The 27,295-nt window shown below is 27.3% G+C and overlaps 1 protein-coding gene across 4 annotated transcripts in view; it reads left to right on the top strand.

Annotated features, from left to right (window-relative positions):
- Window positions 1–27,295, top strand: part of LOC113551592 (protein prickle-like) — a 169,200-nt gene that overhangs the window by 83,661 nt on the left and 58,244 nt on the right. The window contains exon 1 of one of the 4 annotated variants that reach the window (XM_026953920.1): window positions 12,267–12,796. The exons of the other annotated variants lie outside the window; for them this stretch is intronic. Coding sequence (XP_026809721.1) covers window positions 12,462–12,796 — 335 coding nt within the window. The 5' untranslated portion in view covers window positions 12,267–12,461. Of the gene's footprint in view, window positions 1–12,266; window positions 12,797–27,295 lie in introns of those variants that run through there. 4 annotated transcript variants of the gene reach the window in all.

Raw genomic sequence — 27,295 nt, 5'->3', positions numbered from 1 at the left:
AGTTTTCTTATTTAATTATACATAATACATATTGACATACTTTATAATACATGTTATTATTTTTTCTGTCAAAAATACCCTGAACTTAAAATGGCTTTTCGAAAATCGGTCTTTATGAAGCCTTTTGTTAACACTGCCATCATAATAACATACGTCACGATAACAGCTTGTAACGTTTATATTTTGTATATTTTATATTTTCGCATGCACAAATTATTTTTTAAGAATGATGAAATCTTAATAAAGTTCGTTTGAAATAGCTTTTTTTTAGTGTGCAGTTAGACACATTTTGTGCAGTGAGAAAAGTAATTGTGTAGTGAATATTGCCAATTGGTACTTTATTGTATTATAGGCGATATTTTTTTTTTACTATTATAAGAATTTTAATTTATAAGAACTCCTTATACCAAATACGAGCTTAGCTCAGTTGATATACGTATCAGCTATTGTTAATGTATTCTTAATGTAATAATTTACTTATTGTATCATATAATTGTAATTAAGTTTGGCTGAAATAAATAAATAAATAAATAATACAACCGAGTGAATTGGTATATTTTCCGATGGTCAATTTTAGGAAAACGGTCATCTGCGTCCAATTTTTTATCAAACCATATTCACAGCCAAATGGTATGCAGTGCAATGTTAATAAGATTAAATATACAACATATATAACATTATATAAAATTTCGACAAAACGAAAATTTAGACAATTTAAATAATTCCTTGGTAATGTTTATGATTAAAAGTTCTAATAATTATTTCTAATTAATTACGAAAATGTAAAAATAGTCAATACATATTACATTCTATTATTTTAGTAATTGGCCAACAACTAAAGACATTTTAGACATTCCCTGGGAAATAAAGTTATTTCCTGGATTATAATCATTGTTGGTACCATACAAGATATATATATATAACAAATATAATTGATGATAACACAGACACTTATTAAGCCGGATCCACGTGATGATGGTGAAACTCGATAGTTGCAATTGACAGTTGCAATAGCGAATATTAAGATAGTTTAAAGAGACTGTCACCGTGGGAAAAATAAGATTTTTGCTATCACGATGTCATTATAGAGCTAACCTTTTAGTATAATCAGAGGCGTGGACAGGATTTTTTTGTGGGGGGGAGCTAAATACTTTTAACTTGAGTTATTGAAAATCAAAAACAACAACAAAACAAAAATACTGATAAAATATAATATTATAATATTATAACGTTGATTTGCCGTTAACGTATTTACTATTTTAAATAATTTAAATTTGTAAGACAATTTTCATATTTAAATTTAAATATTTCAAAACATTATAAAAAATACGGCCAATCGGAGGGGGGAGGCAATAGCCCCTTTAGCCCCCCTTGGCTACGCCACTTAGTATAATATATTATATTATCAAAAAAATTTATGTATTTTTATTGAAATATGATGTATTATATTACATTTCGTACTATTCATGTATATCACCTAGTTCAGATTATGTAAGACATGTAGATACTAAAATATATATTATTATAATATATATATATTTTAAATCAGTGTATAAACCTTAAACTCAAATTATAGGATTGAATTCATATTTTAAAATAAATAATTCATATTGTCTTAATAATTTAACCATATACTTAACTAAATTTTTATGCGTGGTTTTTAAATAAATCTAGTAATATATTATTATATAAGGTTTTTAAAATAATAAAAAGTGTTTAAAATAGCTAGGTTACTTACAAATATAATAAATTATTATAGTTTTCCATTAAACTCGTAATATAGATAATATAATATATGTCAAAAACGAGAACTCGTACACATGTATTATCGTGTAGGTACGTTCTATTCCGCAGTTAGTATATATTAAGCTCGATACACACCTACACACACCGCACAGGGTTACAAGAATGTATATGCATGTAATGTGAATACATATAATTACTGTAATTGTCTATTGTAAAGTGAACGTAGTCAACAATCTACACAGGTATAGAAAATATTACTATTCGGTGAGCCCTTGTAAAGCTCATTATACAGATTAACGTACAGTGGCAGTGTATATACCTATATAATATATACATTATTATTGTAGACTTGTCGGGGTACATACTTTCAAAACGTACGGTATGTTTAGGTAAAGCTGCTGTTTTATCCGAAACAATAGCCGCTGTAGCTTTCTGAGTACGGCTATTCGACAGACGTGTGTGTATACACAAAGCCTGCCAAAGTCTATATACGAACCTATATATTATATACAATATATATATAACGGTTACCAATTTATTGATTTTGAATCTACATCTGGTGAAAATGTATTGCAGTAAAACTATGATGTGATTATACTGCATTGTATACATTGTATAAACATATGCAGCTGATAAACGCTCAAAAAAATCGCCAGTGCTGTAATATTATGAATAATTTTCTGTGTTCAAATGCTCGATTATTATATAATTATTATATAATATAATATAATATAATATTTTATTATATTATTATTATTATTATTATTATTATATTATTATTATTATTATTATTATTATTATTATTATTATATCTACTTAATATCTTCTTTATTTGTGAACACTTTCAAATTATATTTTATAGTTAATATAATCAGATATTCAGTATAAGTTTTAGGTATAATACATTTTTAATTTATAGTAAAATATGTATCCAGTTATTTTATTAAGTTGAAAACAGAAACTATTATTATTTTAGTATATTTTAAATATTATTTTTTTTTTTATAATTTTAGATACATCGTAGTTATCGAATTGTATTATAGCCAATACTAGATGTATAAATTTTAAACGTGATACAATACTTAAATTTATATATGAGGTTAGATTTATTTATTTTTAGAACCTTAATGTACACGTTTTATAGTGTTTTGAGATTATTACTTACTTACCTATTATAAAGATCAATAATTACTTTTCAAAAATATTAAGTTACAAAATTATAACTTAGTGGTTTTATAATTAATTTTAAATTAAATTATAAATTTTTTTTTCGAATTTTGTATACACAACAAACTTATGTAATGTGTATTAAAAATTAATATATTTTTAATAATTGATATTTGAAAACTAACCATTTTATATTATGTTAAATAATATAAAAATCAATGGTATTTCAATAAATTAACATAATTGTACCTATATGAACTACACGCATATTATAATAATAATGCTATAATGTATATATGATACTAAAACTTGAAATATAGGTTTTATAGTCAAATAAAGGTTGACTAATATTGTAATGCGAATATAAGTATTTTTAACATTAAGCCTAGGGATTATTTTGGTAGGTTTTGAGAATCGAGAACACAAGGTTCCATAAGTAAAATGTTTACAAAATAAAGTTCATAATACTTTAAACTACAATGATAAATTAACTTAAATCTTTTTAAATATACTGAATTATAATTTGAAATTTATACTTTAAATGTATTAATTATACCATATTAAATACGAATTTGCATGACAACTAGGAACTACTTGGAAAAAAACAACAATTAATTTTACTAGACATAGTATATATTTTAATCGCATTACTTATTTGGTTTATAAAACGCAGGAAGTAAAAATTTAAGTACAAATAAAATATTTTTATATATTTGTGATCATTTAATTGATTCTATCATTTCATTTACAATTAGTAACTATTTCTTCAATTGTATTTTTGAAAGTAATGTAATTTCAAGTTATAATTTTAAAATTAATATTTTTAGTTAATAAAAATATTATGTAATATTCCTAAATTCAAAAGTTATAATAATTTATATCTTATGATTATCTTAAAACTATAGAGATTTTTTAATTATTTTAATAATTATATATCAATAAAAACATAAAATTTCTTTAAATAATAATATTTTATTATACATATAACGTTTTGTCCCCTATATTATTTAGTAGATTAACATCCCAGTCTACACTCAGCTATTATTTTAATCTAGGTTAAATACAAGGATATAGTTTTAACCTTTTTAATCATCTCGATAAATTATAGTTAATGCTTAATAAAGTCAAACGAATATGCAAATAATAATAAATTAATTAACTAAAAAGAAAAAATATGAATCAAATTTATTTTACTTGAGAATTTTCAAAATATATTAAATAAACACCTACAAGTAAATAGATTTTTAAAAAAGTAAGTATTTTCTTTTAACAGATATTAGAACTATTTAATATATATTTTCCATCATTAACATTAACTTCGTGTTATTATAAGACTAGGAAATTTTATTTAAATATTTGAATTTAATACTCGTATAAAGTTTTGAAAAAATAATATTACCTATAATAGCAACAATTTACTAAATAATTTTAAAATTTGTAATAGTAAAAGTAATAGTATCAAATATCAAATTTTTTATTTTTTAGTTTCATATTACAAACAACCACAAAACACCTTTTTAAGATATTAATTAATCTTTTTTTGTATTTAAAATTGGCATGAAAGTAAAAAAAACACAATTGTATCAATTACCATTGTTTTACAATTCTTTTTGGGTACTAACCTTACAGGAAACTTAAAGAAATTGAAAATGATTAGTGCATGGTGTAAAATTACCCTTTGCTATTGTTTATGAACATATCCTTTGACTCGTAAATGAATTAATACAAGTGTACGCATTATGTATGCCCATATAATTAAAATTTAAATCTTTTATACGAATCTAAAGCCATCATGAGACTTTTCAAATATATAATTCTAACGTTATAAAAATAGCTGGCAAGGTTTATAGTTTTCCATTCAAAAACTGTACCAAAATTGATTTATTTCATAAGATATCGGAAATTGTTTTTTTTTATTTTTTTTTTTATTTCTCACTATTAACATTATGTTTGTCAATATATATTGAAATTGAACACAATGATTCGATTTTTTGTGATTCGGTGGTTGAGGAGTTTGGGTAAGTCACAGAGGTTTTCATTTAATTTAGTCATACATATTATATGTATTATGGTTTCTTGGTATCGAAACACGAGGAGAACAAAATAAAAATAAATATAAACAATAAACTTTAATACGGCGAGCTAAACCGATCGATACATCAAACTTTATAGTGCCGTAAACAGCCCCTCTGGTCCAAAACTGTTTATTGCGGTGACCGGAGCTGAGGATCGTACGAGACCTTATATTATTACAACATGCGTTCACTTGGTCGTTCATAACATAATAAATCGAAGAAACCTTATTTATTATCGTAACTTGTAATCGAAACAATATGACCGGCTTTTAAGGTCCTCGTCGGGATAACGAAAGGGCTCGTATTTTCGCGATACAACTCCCGGAGTGGAAAAACTTTATCCTTAACTTAACCTCGGTCAGACTGAAATCTTAATTGAGAGAGAATGATGACCAAAGCAATGGTGAAGGTTTCATATTAAAGGCATATAAAAAGTAGATGTCTGGACAAAGTTTTCTATTACATTCCAGCTATTTTTTTTAAATTATATGTATGCGATATCACACGAGTTTTCACCAAGCTTTCTCACTCTCTTTTATACTTAATAACGCACTTATATAAAATAAATGATTTTTGGAATTTTTAAATAATAAGTCCGTGTAAATGATTTTGGAGATAGACAAGATCTAGATCCGATAATACGTCATCTATTTTATATTTTGTTTTTATAAAACTTTATTTAAGGATTATTTAAACATTTAAATATCTATCTGAGAAGCTATTTGTCGAATTTTGAATTAGATGCATCAACATTTTCAAAAAAATCATCCATTAAATAATTTACAGTGGTAATGGGGGAGGAAGATTCTCATTTTAAAAACAAGGTATGCCACAAGTATGTATTGCCACAGGTCACTTTTTAAGTTGTACTAAAAATTTAAAGAATTTGAAAATGTATAGTCTTTAAATATATTTAAAAATTCCAAAAATCAGAATTTGAATAAAATCCTAAAAGTTGTATATTTATATAGTATTCATACACATATATTGAATCACAAAACCACGGTTAGTTTTTCTAATACATAAACATATTCAATTAAATCTAAATTGAAGTGTCATAATAATATCATAATATAAATGACCTCTGATTCGATATTATATAGTATACACTCGAACTCATTCAAAGATTCTAAAACTCTACATGTTTAGACGAACTAGTTTATGTCAGCTGAATATATGAACCCATTTCTCCATTGGGATATTATTAGGTCATTATTAGTCTTATATATAGTTTTATCGCATTTGTGCAGTCTGAACTAGACGCGCATATTTTGTTATTACCACTTCAACCTTATTTTATATTTATTCAGTGAACTAAATGACAATTATTATTATTTATAGTATTTAGTTGGTTGCTACTTGCCATTTAAGTGTATTGTATAAAATTATATAATATATCGTTATTCTATTTTTTAGTAAGTATTTTTGGTAATATAATATCTTGTTGCAGGTAATTTTTAACCTCGGGTCTGTCAAAACGTATACATACGTCATACATTTACCACTAATTTTTACTTTAGCATAAGAAATTTCAGTGGTTAGAGCGAATCATTTTTAGGTTCTATAAAACTATAATATTATATGAACGGTGAACCTGTGTAATCTAGTGTAATATGTGTAAACAATATATGGTGACAATTGGTGAACATGAAAGTTAAACAACTTAAGTACCGAGTGCTAAAGTAAAATAAATTTAATGAAACTCGATCAAATTGTATCAAACCACTTACAACATTCTTAAACATTGGAAATAATTTGTTTGACTAAGATACTTCACTATACACTATACTAGCAATTCACTAACTTTTATATTAAAGCAATGAAGGTTATAAACTTTGTTGTATACAGGGGCGTCATTTCACATTTTTTCATGGGATGCAATACCAATATTGATAATCTAAAGTAATACCAGCCACTAGCATGGTCGAGTCATTCCATGAATTTTTTCAACATATTTTTTGTGCAAATGTAGATCATTTTATAGAAATTATAGTATAAAACAAATAACAATAATTTTGTCCATGGGATGCATTTGCACACCCTTGCATCCCACAAATGACGCCACTGGTTGTATACCATAAATGTATTCACCTAAAATTTGTAAAATTCAAATATATAATTTAGTGCTTACTTTAACAAGACAAGTCTTCTATCATATTTAATTGTATCTATTATTATCATAAATTAAATTACAAATTGAATATAAAACAATAAATAATACAATTCTAGAGAAAATTCCTCATTATTTTTGTAATTTTTTGTACAATGTATTTATTAATATTAATTAGTGCATTAAATTATTTTTAAATTACATGCAATCTTCGTTTTTAATGAAATTATACATGCATAATATTGGATACATTTTTATTTTCATCACTCGAAAATTTAACCTTTTACGATACTTACTTTTTTTTTCATTACTAATATAAATTTAATATTACACATAATGAATAGTTTTACTTACGTTACTTATATCACTTAATTATTTGAATTTTGTTTTATGCATATTCACTATGTGTATAATAAATATGATAATATGAAACTAATCAAAGCAATTCAATATTTTCAATTCAGGTTATTCGGGTTATTAATTAAACTAATTCAGTTGAATGGACAATGTTGATAATAATTTCAATATAATAGATAGGTAATATAAATTATATTACCAATGAGTTCCTTAATTTAAAAAAAATAAATATGGTAAAAAAATAGCTGAAAAGTAATCTAGTAATCTGCCATAAATCTAAAAATAACATACATACTTTATTTAAGAGCTCTGTACTATAATAGTATAAAAATAATAGTATTAAATGAATATATATATTAATAAATAATTACTAGTTATATTTTATGATACATCTAATTTTTAGTATAAGTACAATTTTTTTTAATTTTTTTTTTTTTTAACTCTATAAACACAATCTATTTTACCAAAATATAATTATGATATTTTTTTCTTTATTTCATTTTTTTTTTTAGTAAATATTTGGTTTTTGTAAATCGATACAAAATTATAGGTTTTGTTAAAAACGATTTAATCTGTTTTTCATTTTACTAAAACATAGATTTTTATAATTTATGTATGTATTATATTATTAACTTATTATTGCTGAGCATTAGCTATGTCAAAATATATTTAACATCTTAAAATCATTAGGTATATATTAAAAAACTATGTTATTACTTATTAGTTATAAACTTATTATTATCTTTATAGATTTGCATATTTACATATTGTAAAATTTCTTGTTTTAGTTTTGGTATAAATAATTCATAATTATTTGTTGTTGATCGAATAAATATTTTAAAAACATACATAAAATACAATATACTTTAAATGTATGAACATACATATTATTAATTTGTGTGTATAAATTATTTTAGTTTTGTTAAACCTTGCGAGTTTTAAAATAAAATAAGTAATATGTATTATTTTAAGTCGTATATCCCTTTAGATATCAAACTATTCATAATTTATATTCAAGTAGGTACCTGAAAATAGAAAAAACATCGTAACATTGTAAAGGTAATACGTGTATTATTTTTCAGGCTCCTTGTAATGGTAGACACAAGATAGTTTTATTTATATACTTAAACTACTTTTATTGGCGTGCATAAGTTTATGTAGACATTTTCGATGAGTATATTCGGTGAAATTATGACGGTGCCTACCAAAAGTATAACTACTCAGTAGTCACATTTCTAAACTATGGATATGTAAGATACTAATAAGATAGCTTATAATATTTTATAACTATATATATATATATCTTAATTATTTATTAATTTCTATATCAAACGTTAACTGTTATTATTATTTAATATACAATAATAAAAATACCTAAAATATTTTTAATGTTGTTATTATTTATTATACGTAGGCATAAATGCCTAATATAACTGTTGGATACAATTATATTTAGGTAGGCAAATTTAATGAATCGCATTTCGAATACTGTTTGATTCAATATTTTGAATAGAACATTTTATCATTAAGATAGTTGCATATATTTTCAGATCATTATCGCGGAGAAAAATAAAATTGTTTAAGGTTGATTCTATTAAATTATTAAAACATGCAGTAATGTTAATGACTTGGTTTCGGATGGAGTGGACATCGTTCTGAATACAGTTAAATGTGTTTGTTTTATCCTTTATACGCAACATAATATTATAATTACCTAAAACAAAAAAAGGTTCACCGCAGAGAATAAGTCGACATTCTATACGCCGCAAACTATCCCATGTGCACGCTTTATGTCAATGTAAATGAACAAATTAGTTATGCTTCTAAATTGTAGTTAATGTTTAGTAAATTCTAAAAAAAATATGCAAATTATATTAGATTTATAATTAAAATTTAAAGTATGAATCAAATTCATTTTACCAAAAAATATTATTAATTGACATTCTATTGAATAATATATCTCGCAGACTATCCCCATGCAAGCTTTATAGCAGTGTAAATAAATAAATTTACTTTTGTTAAAATTTCATATTTTCCTATTATTTTCTATACCTAACTATATATACTACATTCAGTTGCAGTTGGTACAATACATATTATTTCTAAATAATAATGCGTGAAATTATTATAATATTGTTTTTCTATATTTATGTACCTATATATATTACTAATATTATATAATATATATTATACAATCTTACATTTAAATAATACAGGATATAAAAAAGGTATAAAACTAAAATTAATAATAATTTCTAAAAACATCATCTTTAATCTTATCTAATTTTTCCTAGGAAAAAATATACAAACATATAAAAGGTACCACATTTAATTGTTATATCTCTGTATTCTGGTTTTAGTGAAGGTATTTCAGCTGTTTTTATTGCTTACAGCAAATCCACATCGGTATACCTTGCCTTATAAATTAATTTGACCGATATTTGATGGTTACGGATTAGATATAGTACTCGGAATAGAAACAACTTTTAAAACTTTCCTGATATATTGAAGAACATTTTCTGAAACGTCTGTCAAAATCAGTTGAATAGTTTTTTAGAATATAAGCTATGAACATAAGGTTAACATAATTTTTGTTTATTTTAATAACAAACAAAATATATTAAATATTATTTAATTTAATTTAAAAATATCTCATAGTAATGCATGGCAATTACTCTATACCAATTTTGTTAAAATTGGTATCATCTTGTATTAATTATACATCCTATCAGGCGTGGATCTAAGAGGACATGGTGCAATAGCCCCCCTCCATAGATTTTGGTGAATTTTCTTGGTTAAAATGGATTGTCAATTTTTGGCAGCCGATAAATGCATTGTCTTTTCGATAGTGTTTCGAAATTGTTTCTCCCCCTCCCCCACGATAAATATATTCTGGATCCGCTCCTTTATACTATCCCAATTCTTTAGCTTAATATTATTAAGTATACTTATTATACTCGTAAATTATAATATTATGTGTACAACTATTGATATTTGATTATAAATTATAATTTAGAATTTAGAATAACATGAAACCATTAAGAACTAATAATTTATTTTATTTATACTTTTAACACATCAAAATGTCATTGAAGGTTTAATTGAAGGAAATTATGTGTGTAAAAATTATTATTTACACTGCAGTTGTATAAATCCTTGCAGATCGTTGTACAAAACGTTAATTATATCGCACAGAATATTATAATGCAGCAGACGCATTTTAGGTGGAACATATTTTCGTAATGGGATATTTGTCACGTTTACGACGAAAATATTCATTGTAAAATAACCGTGATGCACGAGCCGTCTTCGTCGTCACCTGAATCTCACGTCGTCTCCGTAATTGAAATGACATTACGACTTGTTAAGACAGCATTCCAATTATGCCGAGTCAGTTAATTTAGCCGAATTATGAACGGCGGAGGTCGATTTTGTGTTATCGCATCGAATTATTACCGGAACGTCTCGCCCGAGAAATTCCGCGTGGAACGTGCCGGGCACGGCGGCGTTGTTATTACACGGTGTCATCGTCCACTGTTATAATATTATACAGTATAATATCATACATATAGCGTAGAATCATTTGATATTTTGAGAAGCCCTGCGCCAACATTCTAAAAAAAAAACTACCCTTCGCACACGCCTCCTCATCCCTCGGAATCTGACACACGATCTTATATAACAGGTATACAGGAGTATCAACAATGTAGCAATATAATATTATTGCGGTATGAATATATTATGCCCAACATCAATTGTTACATTATATCATCATAAAACGATTTGGTAGATAGGTATATTCTTTTTGTGAAGATAGTCTCCATACTTATCAGGTATTAAATGTAAGTTAGCAAAAATTCAACAAAAGTACTTAAGATTTCTCTTATTTAAATGTTTCATATCCAAGGAACCACATTCTTTGCGCGTACGCTACATTTTTATCTAATATTCATTCTGAACCTTAAAATATAGGTTTAATATTTGCGATTAAACTCATCATTTCTGTTTACCTATACTTTTTGTCGTGTAATTTTAAAATAGGTTTTCATTTCATACTCATAGTTTTCAGTCTATTAATACATTTTATCTAATCAATGAAATAAATAATTATGCAAATAGTAATTAATTTTATAAAATGATAAAATACATAACTTTTTAAAATTAATTTTTTTCATCTCACCAAACTTTGACGTTGTAATTGGACATGGCCTGTTTAAAAATTAAACAAATATCTATAGGTTTAATATTATACTCGCGGGTTTACACGTGTCCTGAGCAGTGCAGTGCGTTAGCGTAGTTTTTTTTGTATTATACACTGGAAGTTAGACCGCATGTTGTTGTTGTTGTTGCTATACGAAATCCGTCGTCGCCAGTAAAAAGGATGAAAAACGTAATAAAATGAAAAGAAGAGAAGAGAAAAATACCTGAATATTCTCTCATTTAGCCCCGAGGAGTCTCCCGCACCACTACTATATAATATAATATAACGTTATAATATTATTATAACACACGCGACCCACACGCACACGCGCTCGGGTACCTACACGCGTATATTATATAAAACGAACCGTCTAATTTTACTGCAGTCCAACCACACAACCTATATAATAACACAACATAGGTAGTCGTAAGGAAAAAGGATACGACGATCGCAGGCCGACTCGCCGCCGGTGTTTCCCCCACCCCTCTACTAACGCTACACCGTTGGCGAACGGTGTGCGGCTCGAGACCGGCCGTGGAAGAGGCGGGTGACGCGGCGGTGATTGCGAGGCGACCGTGCTCGGTGGTGGCGAGGCGGACCAGTGTCCGAGACCGACCGGTAGCCTGCAGAGTACTGCAACGGGTTGTTTCGCCGTCGATTCGTCTTCGCCGTTTCTGACGCGTATAGTGCGCGTGCTCGTTTTTGTGCATCAGAATCCGTCCGCACGATCATTGCTAAAAATTGTTTTATCCGATTGCTGTGAAACTGCGAATTCTCGGCTGGGTCGTTCCGTTTTCCGCGCGCGATGGGCGTCTCGGTATACCGCGAAGTGACGATGACTACAACCACCGCCGCCGCGACGGTCGCGTCTTCGTCGTCCGTCACCGCCACCGCCACCGCCAACAAGACGCCGTCGTCGAACGTGTTAATGTGCCGCCAATGGTGGAAAGTATGTTGGATGTATGGAGATCAGGAAAAATATTACAGACAGCTGTACGGAGCGACAAAAAAGCAATCCGCTTCGTCTTCGGCTTTTGACGTCAACGGCGGCGGCGGCGGCGGCGGTAGAGCCACGGTTATGGAACTCCAGCAAATGTCCACCGTATCTTTTATGCCACCTCCGCCTCGGCTTAACGATAGGTTAGTTGGCGACGACTATAATAATTATTACATATGATAATAGCGTGATAATTTCATTAGCTTTTTCGCTAAATGTCTTGTGCGAATGAGATAAAAAGAAAGAATAAAAGAAATACACTGACTTATATGACGATATAATTATAAAATGTCATTTCATTTGCATCTTGATTTTGGTGCTAATATTTAATTGACTACGAATAATAAAGAATTTATTTTAAGTATATTTTTGTGAAATAAAAAAATGTAATTAAGACTCCCCCCTACGTCTAATAATTTAATATTGTAATATTTGTATACTTGAAAACAGGAAACTGTCGTAATTGGTTATGGATAACATACTTTCAGCACGAGAAAATTCTTTGCACAGATATATTGTATATGTTTATCTCGTATTTTATATTTTTAATCAGTTTTTGCATACTGGCGAATTTTTAAATACCGCCTATACCGGTTATTGAAAAGTTAATAATCACTATATAGACTCGATTTCAACTCGGTTGTTTTCTTTTAAAATTAAAAATGCACCTGAAAAAATTGCAATAGTTTATACAAAAAAAAATATTCAATCGTGTAAAGTATATTAAGTTTTACAATAACCGTATATATTATTTATTACATGAAAAAATAATGCGTAATATTATGTTTAATTCTCAAATCCTAGTGTAATCGTAAAACTAAATCTGTATATATCTATAGAAATATGGTTTACTATTAATTTTAATTAACGTACGATATATTTCGAGTTGTAAATATTTTATTGATATTATCTAACTGCCGACGAAAAATATTTATAATATTTTTAATTTGAATGTGTATTTTATTGACGTTCAAAATTCAATCAGAATCTTAATCGTTTTTTTTTTTTTTTTTATATAATTATACGCCCACTCATTATACGTCCGATCAAATACAAGTAGGTATCGTCGATATTACTGAATAGATTACGGATGCAAATAAACAAAACGCAAGTTTCCGATTTTGCCACCGCATGAAACGTGATTATATGATAACTAAAGAAACAAACTTCGATAAAACATTATTATACTATATACCTTATTAAAAATTGAACAAAACACAATAATATTATAATATATTTTGAATGTTCGTATTATATAAGTCTATTTTAGATTCATTTACGTTCGATTTATCCATATATACCATAATAAGAATATTGTATAATGTAAATGATTATAGTTCATCTTTGAAATTTAATTTACAGTTTCATTGTACGCCAATGCTTACAATATGGATGAAGAATGCAAAAAGTTATATTTTTAATAAAAAAAATGTTTTCATATAAATGTCCAGCGGCTATATACACAATAAGTTTGTTGGCTAATCTTCATGATGGCGTCTCAAATTTTAAACGGTCTTTTTTCCGTTTATTTTCCCTGTTTGGCCGCTTGGGGCATTTATATTTTCTTTTAAATATAATTTCTTTTCTTTATTTTCTGATCATTATTCTCTTAAAGATATTAAATTTTGAGTATTATTGGATTATTGATAAATTTTTTTTAATAAAAATAATAAAATTTACTTAAAAATATTTCCTTTTATTGTAAAGAATTTTGATTTCTGTAGATGTTGTATTAAAATGTTTACTGATCTATAAGTAGTGTTTATGAAAATTATTAATACTTCATTTTGCTATTTAATATACAACCATAAAATTAATTTTTAAACTTTGGTCTTGTATAAAATAACTAAGTTTTACATTAAAATAAAATAATATTTAATAAAATCATGATAATATCATATTTTACATATTATGTAAGTAGTGCTCTTTAGTAAAAGTATAATCCATAGTATTTTAATGTTAAATATTAATCGAATAATTATTTTTATATTTATATTTCAACCGAAATCGTTAGTCAACAAAAATAGTTTATCATTAGATTTAAGTTCAAAATTGTACATTGTAAAAAGCCTTTTAAAAGACTTACATGCAGAAAATATTTAGCAAATAAAATTTAATTTAATTTGTTGTTCTTTTTAGTAGAAAGCTTACTGCATTATTAAAAATTATGATTATCTAATAAATGTATCAAAATTAAATATGTAAGAAAAAAATACAATATATCGATAAAACATAAATATATAAATTTAACGTGGAAAAATCTATTGGGTATAACATTATAATGTGAAAAATAGGTTGGTTTACAACTCCAATTCTCCATTCTAATTTCTAACCGATTACTTGCCTTTTTTTTAAGTTCCTTAAAGGTTTTAAGTTTTGCATCACATTTTATTTGTCCTATATAAGAATTACATGTTACTTATTTCAAGCTAAGATACATTAAATTTTATGATAATGAATTAATATTTAATATAATTTTCTATAAATAATTTGTCATCTAAATTAAAAATACTTAGAAATTACTTTTTTTAAAAGTTTAAAAATGTAGGTATTTCTGTATAAAACAGTTAATCGATAATTATAAAAGAAATAGTTTTGAAATAATGAAATCCATACCAAAAATACACATATATACTCAAGTATTTAAATTACTAATAATAAGTAACAATTAGAGTGGGCTATCGATTGACAAAATAGAAATATTGAAATATTGCGTTAGACGTACATTATTCTTTATTAAAAAGTGAAATTTCTTGATTACCGATACAACAATTTGTGGAAAGTTCTAAAAAAATGAAAAATTATTTTTATCTTCTGACAGATAAAAATGTTGTCGCAAAAAAAATAATAATGTAGAATACGATGGGTTACTGAAACAGTGTGAACGAAAAAGTAAAAAACGAGATTCTGATGGTATCTTAAAATATATGGCTCTTTAAAATGTTCAAAAAAATAAAAATATCTCAAACATATGAGATACATCTTATATTTAATAGTATATGTAAACTTGTAAAAATGTTGGAAGGTCACGTTCGTGGTATGAAATATTTTGATAGATAGTGTACTTAACCTAAATAGTGTCGGTAGTTTGCATACAGTCAAATAAGCTTATTACTATGAATGTATCCAATCATAAATCCTTGCAATTCCTTACAATATTAATTAGTTAGTTATATTTTAAGTTGTAATTCAAATTAAAACATGGTATATATCATTGTAAAAGGAAATAATTGAGAAACAATGTAATTGGTAAATTTCAATTCAAAATCCTTAAATTATAAAATGTATTTTATGCTCATCGTAACTACAACGTTAAAAATGTACTTAACACTCATTTGTAACAGACAATTGATAGAATTCTATCTTATTTGCTTAATATTTTCCTTTCTTAGTCAGAATATTACACATCATTTATTCATCGATCTAAATATGCGATTTACCATTTTTTTTTCGTAATTTAAAATGTAAATATATCTTATAAATATAAATTTCGATTTAAAAACGTATTCTAGGAACAACTAAATAACTAGTCACAGATTTTTTTAGTAAGTCCTATATAGGACAAAATATTCATACAATTGACATTATTTATACGTAATAATAGTTTATAATATACCTAAGTATATAAATAAAAAGTTAGAAAATTTATGTGGCTATACAAGTACTTATTGAAAGCCAAAGCGTTGCGATTTGTTTTTATTAAACTTGTTCATCAGCAGTTTACGACTACGAATAATAAATTAACGACCCATAAAATTCTTAGAAAATTCCAATATCGTGTAATATATTTCTATTTTATAATATTACGTGTACCTATATCACTCAGAGGGAGCACTCATCGCATCGATTTAGCATCATGAATTGTGTGAACCGAGTTGTGCAAAATAACGGGGTAAAGAATAATCGTTTTATGTGCTATAAATATTGTCAAATAGGCTGCCAACTGGTATTATGATTTTCGTATAATCGTTTCACCAACCGATTAAACAATACGGCAGTGATGAAAAAAATTTAAAAAGGCAATTGAATTTTAGTTTCAAAAATTTTTATACTTCATAATATATTATTTAATGCTTCATTTCCCATAATAGATTTTGTTAAGTTCAAAAAACGTTCAGGACAATCTAAATGGAGCTTGTAAATTTTATTCCTGGTAGAGTTATTATATTTACAACTTACAAGCTTATATTAGAATTTTTTTATGTTTACGAAGTACTTCACTTAAAACACAGCTTATAAATACTTAAAATGTAATATGTATATCAACATTCTTTTAAATTCCTAATTCATGTCGATTTGTTGAAAATTTTGAAAATTGCTATAACGTTAATACTATCATCTCTACGAATGGACTCAAGTGTCCTAATGTACTAACCGCAATAAACCCTATGACTATCCACCCATGCCAATTGCTGGTTTCCAAATCCGTTACGCATAAGTCCGGGATAGGCTGATTAAGCGTCGGAATGTCGGTAGAAATTTCGATTTTCTTGTAAATTTACCGGCACATTGTACAATGGCGGTACACGAATGGTCCATTTACACATTATCACCTGAACCAAAACCACACTGCTGTGACCCGCTGAAGTATAAACTACACTAGTGTATACCTGTACGACTGTACAAGAGTAGAGAGGTAAATGAAAGAAATCCCATGTTTAAACGTTGTTACTCGAGCTCGATTTGAACGAAACGCAATTTCGAAACCCTTGCGATTGCATCGATACGATATAGTCAATTGTTTGGCTGGAAAAGGTTTTCAATTCGTTATACTATATTCATTGATGAAAATTAAATATGTTAAAGAAAATCCCATCAACACATTAACCATGACAACAACAAAAAAAGGGAATTGGAATTTGCATGTTTTCTCGAAAGTTAATTTAACGAAACTTGGCAGTATAAATTAGCTTTCTATTGACATACTGATATATATATATATATGTTCACTCAATAAGAACCACCCAATTTTCAATACCTATTAAAAAAAGTTTTATAAAAATAATTTATTGGAATAATAATTTTAAATTTAAATAATATTACCTATACAAAAATGTTATTACTATAAATGTATATATTTTTTTTAACTAAATATATTATATTAATATATTTTGTTAAACACCACAATTTACACGATTAAATTGGTGCAAATTGTAATGATCGAAATACAAATTCACCTAATAAACAAAGTATTAATCATTATATTAGTATTATAAGTATGTAAGTATATTATTAACTAAATATAATGAATACCAAAAACTATGTGGAAAGTTGTTTAAAATCGGAAATAAATATTTCCATTTTGAATCATTTTCCTTCATCATACTTATTCCTTATATGACACCTTGTATTATAATTTATTCTGATATTTAAAAATATTAACCAATTAAATTATTGTAACGCTATTTACAAAGTCAATCATTAAATTATTTTATGTAAATTTGTAACACTGTTATTATTTCTTCCATTGAAGTTTGGTTAATGTTTACTCATCATTTAGAAAGTAATTTATAAATATTAAAATAGTATTAAAAAATATAATTCAATTCACTGCTGTTTGCTAAAAAAGTAAAAACCTAATATAAAATATGATTTTAGAATTTAAAATATTTAGGTATATAATTACAATTTTGTATTTACAAAAATTATCGTTCAAAATGCAGTTATGTATGTCACTATGCTATCAAAAATTGTATGAGTGCCAAAAAAGCACGCATGTTTATAATCCTAGTTTGGAACAAGCAACAGTGACAAATTTATATAGTGAAACGTGTATTTCAATACTTTTTACATAAATATATTTTATGCAGGATTTTCAATTATTTTATTTTAAACTTGCGTCTTATATACTAATTAAAAGTATTTATTCCTAATGGCTATCTACTGTTAACCAAAATAATAGAATATTAAATTGAATAAACACGTTAATACGTTTTATACATATGCATAAAAAATATATTCGATTTTCTAAATGTATATTATAAACGTACCTACAAACTCGAATAAGTGTATTGTACGCAAAAGGGCACTTAAAAAAAAAAAAAGTTGTATCGCAAAAGGTTACGTGCCGGGGACGAGGAAAACTTCAATAGCGTTCATCCCTCCTCTGCATCATCTAGCTGTTACTCGATGATGATGAAATCTTCTACTTTTTTTCTCCTGAGCCGACTTGATCCTTTTTATCCTTCACCCCTCGGTGTGCACATAATACCCGTTTCGGTTTAATCGCTTCAATATCGCATCGAGAGCTCTTTACGAAATTTCACGTCTTGCGAAACCACGTAAAAAAAAATCCACCCTAAACTCTAGTTTGGTAACGACCTCGACGATTGAAGTGCATTGCCCATCCCCTGGATGTATATACGCACACAACATGGTTTTATTAACGTCAACAAGCCTTACCCTCCTTATTGGATCACATCAGGTTTTTACTTTCCATCACTTTTGCACCACAAGTTAAATTTCTTCGCTTAACGAATATTTTACAAATCAAAATAATAACCACAATATACCAAATTTATATTAACAGTTTTTACATGCAATTATGTCATTACTCCGGTTAGTTTAAAATTATTTAATATCGAATTTGAAAAACATAAAGCCATTTATTGTTTAAATCCATAAAACTTGAATTATCCTATGCAACTTTAATTACAATCTAAGTATATAAATTATAAGCATTTTTAACAAATATTTTTTCTTTATTAACTTTACTAGCTTTTTTAATCCGAACAAAAATATATTTTCGTCTCTTAGAAATATATTTTACAAAACATTTTATAATGAAAATCCAACATTATAATAACATGTATAAATTTTCCTAATTTAAATAAATTAAAAATGAAATATAAATACGATTTATGAACTTTATTTCTATATCATTAGCTTTATTATGCAAACACAATTTTTGTTCTAGTTTTGAAGGTAAATTGATTTTTCTTTATTTGTATAAATTTTCAGTTTTGTTTTTATACACTCGCTGAGTAAAATATTGATACTTAAAACAAATATTAGAGTTTTTGTAATTTTTGATTTACTAGAAAATTTAGGTACACTGTATTATAGAGTGTGTACTTAATATATTATTGTGTTCGGACAATAAAACTTTAGAATTTTAATTTTAATTCTATAAAAAAAAAAATGTCATACGTATGAGAACTAGAGATTGTTTTTCCTTTGTACATTTTTTCACCGTTAAAAAATTAGCCACATACATACTTGTTATTAACTTAGCCATATTATACCTATCATTCGTAATACTTATCCATTCCTCTCCGTCTCCTTCCTCAAAACATAAAAATGCACGCTTGTGCACGCTGTATGAACCTGACGTCCTAACAATAATAAGTCATCGCATAGGAATCCCGTGCATGTCAATTTGCAGGCTGTCAATTATACAAACAGTGGCCATACATTTTTCCCATAAAGTCGTTTATTACTTATCATCATTTACGGTTAGTTGGTCAATATCCTCCAGAATATTGTGAGAAAAAAATAACCCATCGACTTCATTGCAGCAAATAACTATAATATGATCATTGTTTCTGAACGAATAAAGGTCGAACAACTCTAAATCGTTGCGAAATACTCCCCTTTTTAAAGTTTAGAAAATGAAATTCATTAAAAATACCATATCAACCGCTATCAATATCTTTGTACGTAGAATGATTGCTGTAGCATAACACAAATATAAAATTCTTTAAAAAAAATAATACTTATTTTTCATTAAATTAATGAAGTATTAATAGTATTATTTTGCTAGTTTGTAACCCAGTGTCTAATTATTAATAAATAATAAGAAACTTGTGTTTTATTTTATTGCACCACAATATTATTATAGAAATATCAACTAAATATTTCGTCAAACATGTAAAAAAAAAATTATTAAAAAATAAAATTAATAATTTTGATTTTGATTTTCTTTCATCAAATCGTTTCGTTTAAGCTGTTAACAATATCGAATTCGATTTTTTTTTATTAACAAAATTTCGACAATTGCTTCTACGATACCTATAGTATAAATTAAAATTAAAATTAAATATCGTCTTTAGCTCATTTATTTCTAATTTTACTAACTTATCGTTGAATTTCCCGCGCACGCGTGATGTGTAAATTAAAATTCACAAGAAATAGTACTTTTACCATATTCGACAACCGGTTCATAGCGGTGACCACCAGGTTTTTGATGTGTTGTTATACGGAGTGCATGGAGACACAGACAACACTAACGAACGATAACATCTAAGAAAGTAAAAAGGAAAAATATATTAAGATTCTCATTTGAAGATAACTATTTGCATATTCATCGTCAGTATATACATCCAACTAATAAGAAATAAATATAAATTATTGAATACGATTTATTAATGCACAATGGCCATTGAACTAATAATTTTTTTCTTTATTGTGTAATGTGTATTAAAACGCAGTTTTAAAAAAAAAACAGTATTTTTCAAAAAATTAGGACCCTAATTATTAAACTCGCAAATTATCGACGGTGATAATATTTTTTGTTTAATTTAAAATTATACAGAGACAACAACGTGCATGTACAAAATTTACCAATGATATTTGATGAATTCTATCTAATTGAATTGTATATTTTAATTATTAGTTATATTTTATCTATAATATAAAATATTACATAGGTAAATATAATAGTATTATACCATTATTTAGAATTCCAGGAAAAATATAGCATCAAATATTATATAATACAACTATTGTATGTGACATATTATGCTAATTCTTAAGATTTTTATAACGTACCTATCCTTCAAATCAGCGTTAAAATTTAATAATATCTACGTGTTTTTCAACTGAACGTACCAACCAATATAATATAAATTGTACTTACTATAATTTCAATAGAATATTTTTATTATGTAACCTATATATTTAAATAATAATTTGACTTGGACGAGTTAAACAATTATTTTACAAAATAATTTATAATATAAATTAGACACTAAAACGTTTTAATGAAATATTTATTTTATTTATTTGAGGCGTGTCAGTTTTTATTTTCTAAATCCTGAATTAAATTTACATATAATAATATATAGTCATTGAAGAAATCATAATCGATAAACATATAGTTAACACCAATAGAAAAAATACGTGAAAGTAAACACATACAAATTATTTTGAATGGCTATTACGTTTATTTTGAATAACATATATACTTAGTATAATGTTATGAAAGATTCTAGTACATGAGTGAAATTTACTTTTGAGTGTCATTGTCGTCAAAACACTTGCAGCAGTTTATAGTTATGATTTAATACTATACTCGTATATACTAAGGTTCTTTATTGTAATTTAATATATATATACCATTAGCGAATCGAATAATATAGGTTCTATCTTTCATGTGTAGTAATAATGTATTATGTTAGCGAAAATAGATACATTTATAATACCACTATTGTATAAATTATGATTAAAAACCTATCGAACAACGTTTCAGATTGTGATCATAATGCGATATTTAACTTACTTTACGCAACACGATAGATCGTTTTAACGGTTGTTGAGCTTCAGTTTTTATCGCCATTGCTCTTAGGACAATCTAATTAGCTATGGAAATCTTCGTTTACACTATCGCATCATGGTGATGTCGTGAAGTAAACAAAAGAAAGATCGAAACTCGTAAAAAGACTATAAACGCACGTTTGTTTGAACGTATAAAAGTGGTGGTGACTGAAGAGTGCCATACATACAACCAGACCTGGTAGGTAAACACCGTAAAGTATGCTTCAAATATTGTGACGGAAAAATTGAGGGAGAGAGAGAGACTATACATATTATAATACACTAAATAGCGAGAACTTGTCAATTAAGTCTTACTTTACTGCTGTCGTCAAGCTTCACTAAACACAAAACCTTTCAAATAATGCAAGCAAATTGCTCATTAATATTATACTTTATTATTATTATGTACATAAATTAGTTCGCTGAAATTGTATCAAACAAACGCAACAATAGGTTAATTTTTTTTTAAATTAAAATTCATATCATGCGTATTATAATACTAACAAATCTGGATACAACATATGGATGCAAATATCAGTAGCTACACTATGAAGTCGTGAAAAATTATGAACAACAAATGTGAACACTTTAAATATACGCAAATATATCACTGTGCGCTGCGGTAATAGTGGTGTATGATTTATATATTATTAAAACCCCGCAACTTAGACCAATATAATATTTTATTATTATCTAGGTATTTGTAAACTTAGCATTTATTTGTACCTATTATTCGTAGAGTACACGTAATATTCAATATAAAAACTAAAATCATCCGCGGCATGTATAATCGAATCGGAAAGCATAATACACATACGTATAATAAAAGTAATAATCGACCGCCGCCGCCGGGTTCACGTGACAATGATCCGCGTGTCACCTTCGTCGTTGTTGTCGTCGCCACACAGGGTACGTGACTTCCGAAGCCACAAGAACGCGTGCTCGTATCACACGTATATAAAGTATAGCCATGAATTTGGTCCACGTCGGAGGTATATTAAATTATACTAGTATTTTTTTTCTATTTTATTTTTTTGTAGTAGGCCATCTATACGTGATTTTATTCCCCTTCTAACCACAAGTGTACATTCGTCGTCGTTCTCACATAATAAAATACTTACTATATATATATATATACACACGATCCACAATTATTGTTGATGTTATTTTACGATACATTATTATTATTTGGTACTTCTCTCTTTCTTATATATATACTCACATATTTTTCTTTTGAATGGTACCGACTGGGTATTACGTGTGTGCGACTGCTGTACGTGCAAGCTGAAGAAAACAACGCCGATATACACTGATTATTATCTTTTAATTTTATCCGTCATGAACGAACCGTGACGGCACAGCTATGGTGCTGACAGATGGAATCCAACATCCGCCGGTGTACCCAATCGGGGCTTGTGCGATTCGATGACGGTTCGAGTCGTCCTACGGTGATTGGTGAATCCACGGGAAAAATAACAATATATTCTTTATACGCGCAGACGTCGTCTTTATAATTTCTCGCGTGTAATTTGATATGGCCGTCAAACAAAGATTAACTTCCGCGCATATCTATAACTATACATAAATATCTTAATATCTATACAATAATATTATTCCCGGAGCAGTCAAGAAGGACATATTATTATAATTATTACCGTGTATAGTGCGAAATATAATATTATAACACTATAGCAGCCCTAGATTTAGAAGGTTATTCGGAAAAAACTGATATACAATTTCATAATAAATACCAAAATATGTGAAAATAAAATAAACGAGAAAAATTGATATTGGTGGTATTATATTTTTGTTTTTTTTTTTTTTTTTTTGAATTCCGAAATTGAGATTAAATCATGTATGAAGTACATTTTACTCTTTTTTTGTATCTAAATATTTTAAAATATGGTAAGTACTGAGTATATCATACCATAACATATACATTGACAACCGTATATAGTTGTATAATAATATTATTGATAAATGATAAGTATTGCCGTATTGCATTACAGTGTAAAACGTACGTATATATAATTGAAGAAAAAAATTGTAATCCTGCAAATTCTGAATTTTTGTTTTTTTGAACATCGAAAATAACTAGCAATTAAGTCACTTTACGTATGTAACAGGTATTTCCAAATTAATTCACCTGTGGCTGAATATAAAAAATAAAACATGAGTTCTATGTATATATATAAATTTACCTATCACGTATACAACTCTCGTGGTGTATTTCTGTATTATTTATAAAAATGGTCCGTGTGTTGCTAGTTTTGAGAATTTGTGAAACGTAACCCTTTTGAAGCACTGCGAGTTACATATTACATAATGTATAACTTCGGTCACGACATTCTTAGTGACTTTGTCACTTTGAACACGCAGAATAACATTTAAATGTTAATATATTAATAGAAATTCACTGCGAAAGCTCAAAAATCGAAGTCAAGCGTATATTATATTATCCACGTATATAATGGTTTCGACTAGAACATTATACAATGTTATATCATTCTAAAAAAACTAATCGAAAACGCGTAGAATTTATTGCTTGCTGTTTTCTCCTTGAATTCGTTTTACAGTTACGATAAATGTACACAAACTGTACGTAGTAATACGTTTAAATATTATATATCATCGAGAGACAGTACAACAACTGTAGTGTAATCCTTCGACGAGTTTATTTTCATTCCCATTATCCAAATAGTTAAAAAATGTTAATTCTTCGGCCAGGGCAAATGGTTATTGAGTGAAAATCACCGTTATCAAATAGACGGTCGGCATGTCCTATATATATATATGTATTATTTATTACATGGAACTCTAGTCGGTGTATATGGTAATAATCATGTTTAAAAGAATTTTTTCCTCCGTGTAATTACTTCAACAGTCTCAAAAACGTAGCTGACCCCGTAATACATATGTATACGTACGCGCGCGTATGTGCTTGTGTGTGTATACAAAGCCATGTTGCTCTATAATAGCGTTTTTATATTAAAAGAAAAATCCACACGATAACATATAATATATTTATAAATATACCTATGGTCAGCTGCTGCAACAAGGCGTGTCACAGAAGCTGCTGCTGGTCCACCGTATTCTCGACAGTTGTCTTTCCCGCGGATATATAACATAGGTACGATGCTCTCGTGTCTTATAATTATAATATTATTATTGTATACTATACTATACATACGGAGTGGGTATAGGCAAGGGAGAGATTGAGAGAGAGAAAGAGTGATATAGTCCCGTCATGTAGACACATATATTCATTCACAGTGATTCTGCGATTCCTTCGAGGTAATTTGCATTTTAACACCATTTCGCATACGCACAACTGCAACAGTACAGTGTTATGTGCACAGAGAGATTTTTCTTTTTTTGATGTATTATATGCGCGTGCACATATGCCCCTTCGTTGCAGCGTCCATGAATTATTAATGATCTTCTCGACCCCAGTCGTCTGGTCGTTAAAGAGTAAATATATACCATCGACGCGTGCAACAGATTTCGCCGTTCCACGATAGGATGATAGGTACCTATAATGTATGTATGTGTATAATATTTTATTAATATAGTCGCGAGACCACGACCGTTCGACGGCCAGTCGCGCAATTTGTCTAGACTGCTTCGACGACGACACACTATTATATTACATTATAGTATTATACACTACATACTCGCATCACGCATATACAACGCACATATGCCATATAAAATACGATATCGAATATATGCGTATGCATATACGGAACTAATATAATTTGATCGGAGATTATGTAAGACATTAAAAACGGATCGTTTTATATAAGGAATCTGCGTGCGGTAGTGACATTATAATACTACATTATAATATTATTAAATAAATAAATTCATAAATAGTTTTAGGAATTTAAAATATTTACATCAGCTCTATTTTAGGAAGGGTTATGGTATAAAATATAAAACGACAATAGATTGACTCCAATAAAACCGTAGTTCTTAGAACAAATTGATGTAATATTACTGACGAGGGGTTATGTGTTCGAAAATGATATGTTCGATAAAAAATATGCTTCTATTAGCATATAAATCCGCTAGACGGTTTATCAGCATTTACGAAATTACATTTACTATTTATACCAAGGGCTACAATGCACATTATTTACTAATCTTACTTAGAATAATACATCTCGTCAAAAATGTCCGTATGCTGAAATCTACATTAGTCGTCAACTTAAAACAATTTTCAAAGTACTCGTAATTGGTGTCTCATAGGGACGCGCTGAGCGAGTATACAATATAGGTACCTGTATTTTAGTTGCATTGTACGTAATGTTAATCATGACTCTGTGTATGGGTGGACAGAGTGCAGTCTCATTTTATTAGTGATTACTACAGGTCACGTAATAGTATACGGAGTGATTTTTATTTAACAGAAGTTAATTTTGACTATTGTTTTAACATGTAGTGTAACTATAAACTAGATTTAATGTTTAAATTTTAAAAGTTTCAGTTTCATTTATAATACATAATTGTGAATTTGAAGCTAACAAATTTTAGATTAAAAATCAAGTACATTACGTTATACTATAATGTGAGTTTATTTCTAATAATAATTATAATAAAATTAAAATAAACTGAAATTCATCAAAAATAAATGTTTCTACAGTTTTTAATTTTTTTATCAATCAATTTGTCTAATAGTTATTATGTAATAATATTAAAACTTTACTGTAGTTTGTAGACGAGAAAGTTAAGTTTTTAATTGCATCCATTCTGACATTATAAAATATAAAACAATAATAATAAAAAATAATAGTAGTAGAAACTAATGATGCACAACTAGTATAAATGCCCATTAACACTTATTAATATTTTAAATTCTTCGTTAAATATCCGTGACACACAATATTGTACACACACACATAATAATATTAAGTTTAAAATACCAATTGACCAATAGTGGTTAAAAGAAAAAATAATAATAATTTAGTAAGTATAAGCAGTTTTCAATTCTTAGCCTAATTACTGTATGTCTATATCAGACATTAATAAATTTTGAAATTGATTATACTTGTAAAAAGTAACTATAAACTTTTTTCTATATAACTATATGCTGGCGAATGAATGAT

This window comes from Rhopalosiphum maidis, chromosome 2 (assembly GCF_003676215.2).
Source record: "Rhopalosiphum maidis isolate BTI-1 chromosome 2, ASM367621v3, whole genome shotgun sequence".
Lineage (NCBI taxonomy): Eukaryota > Metazoa > Arthropoda > Insecta > Hemiptera > Aphididae > Rhopalosiphum > Rhopalosiphum maidis.
This window is presented reverse-complemented; position numbering and strand designations above follow the sequence as displayed.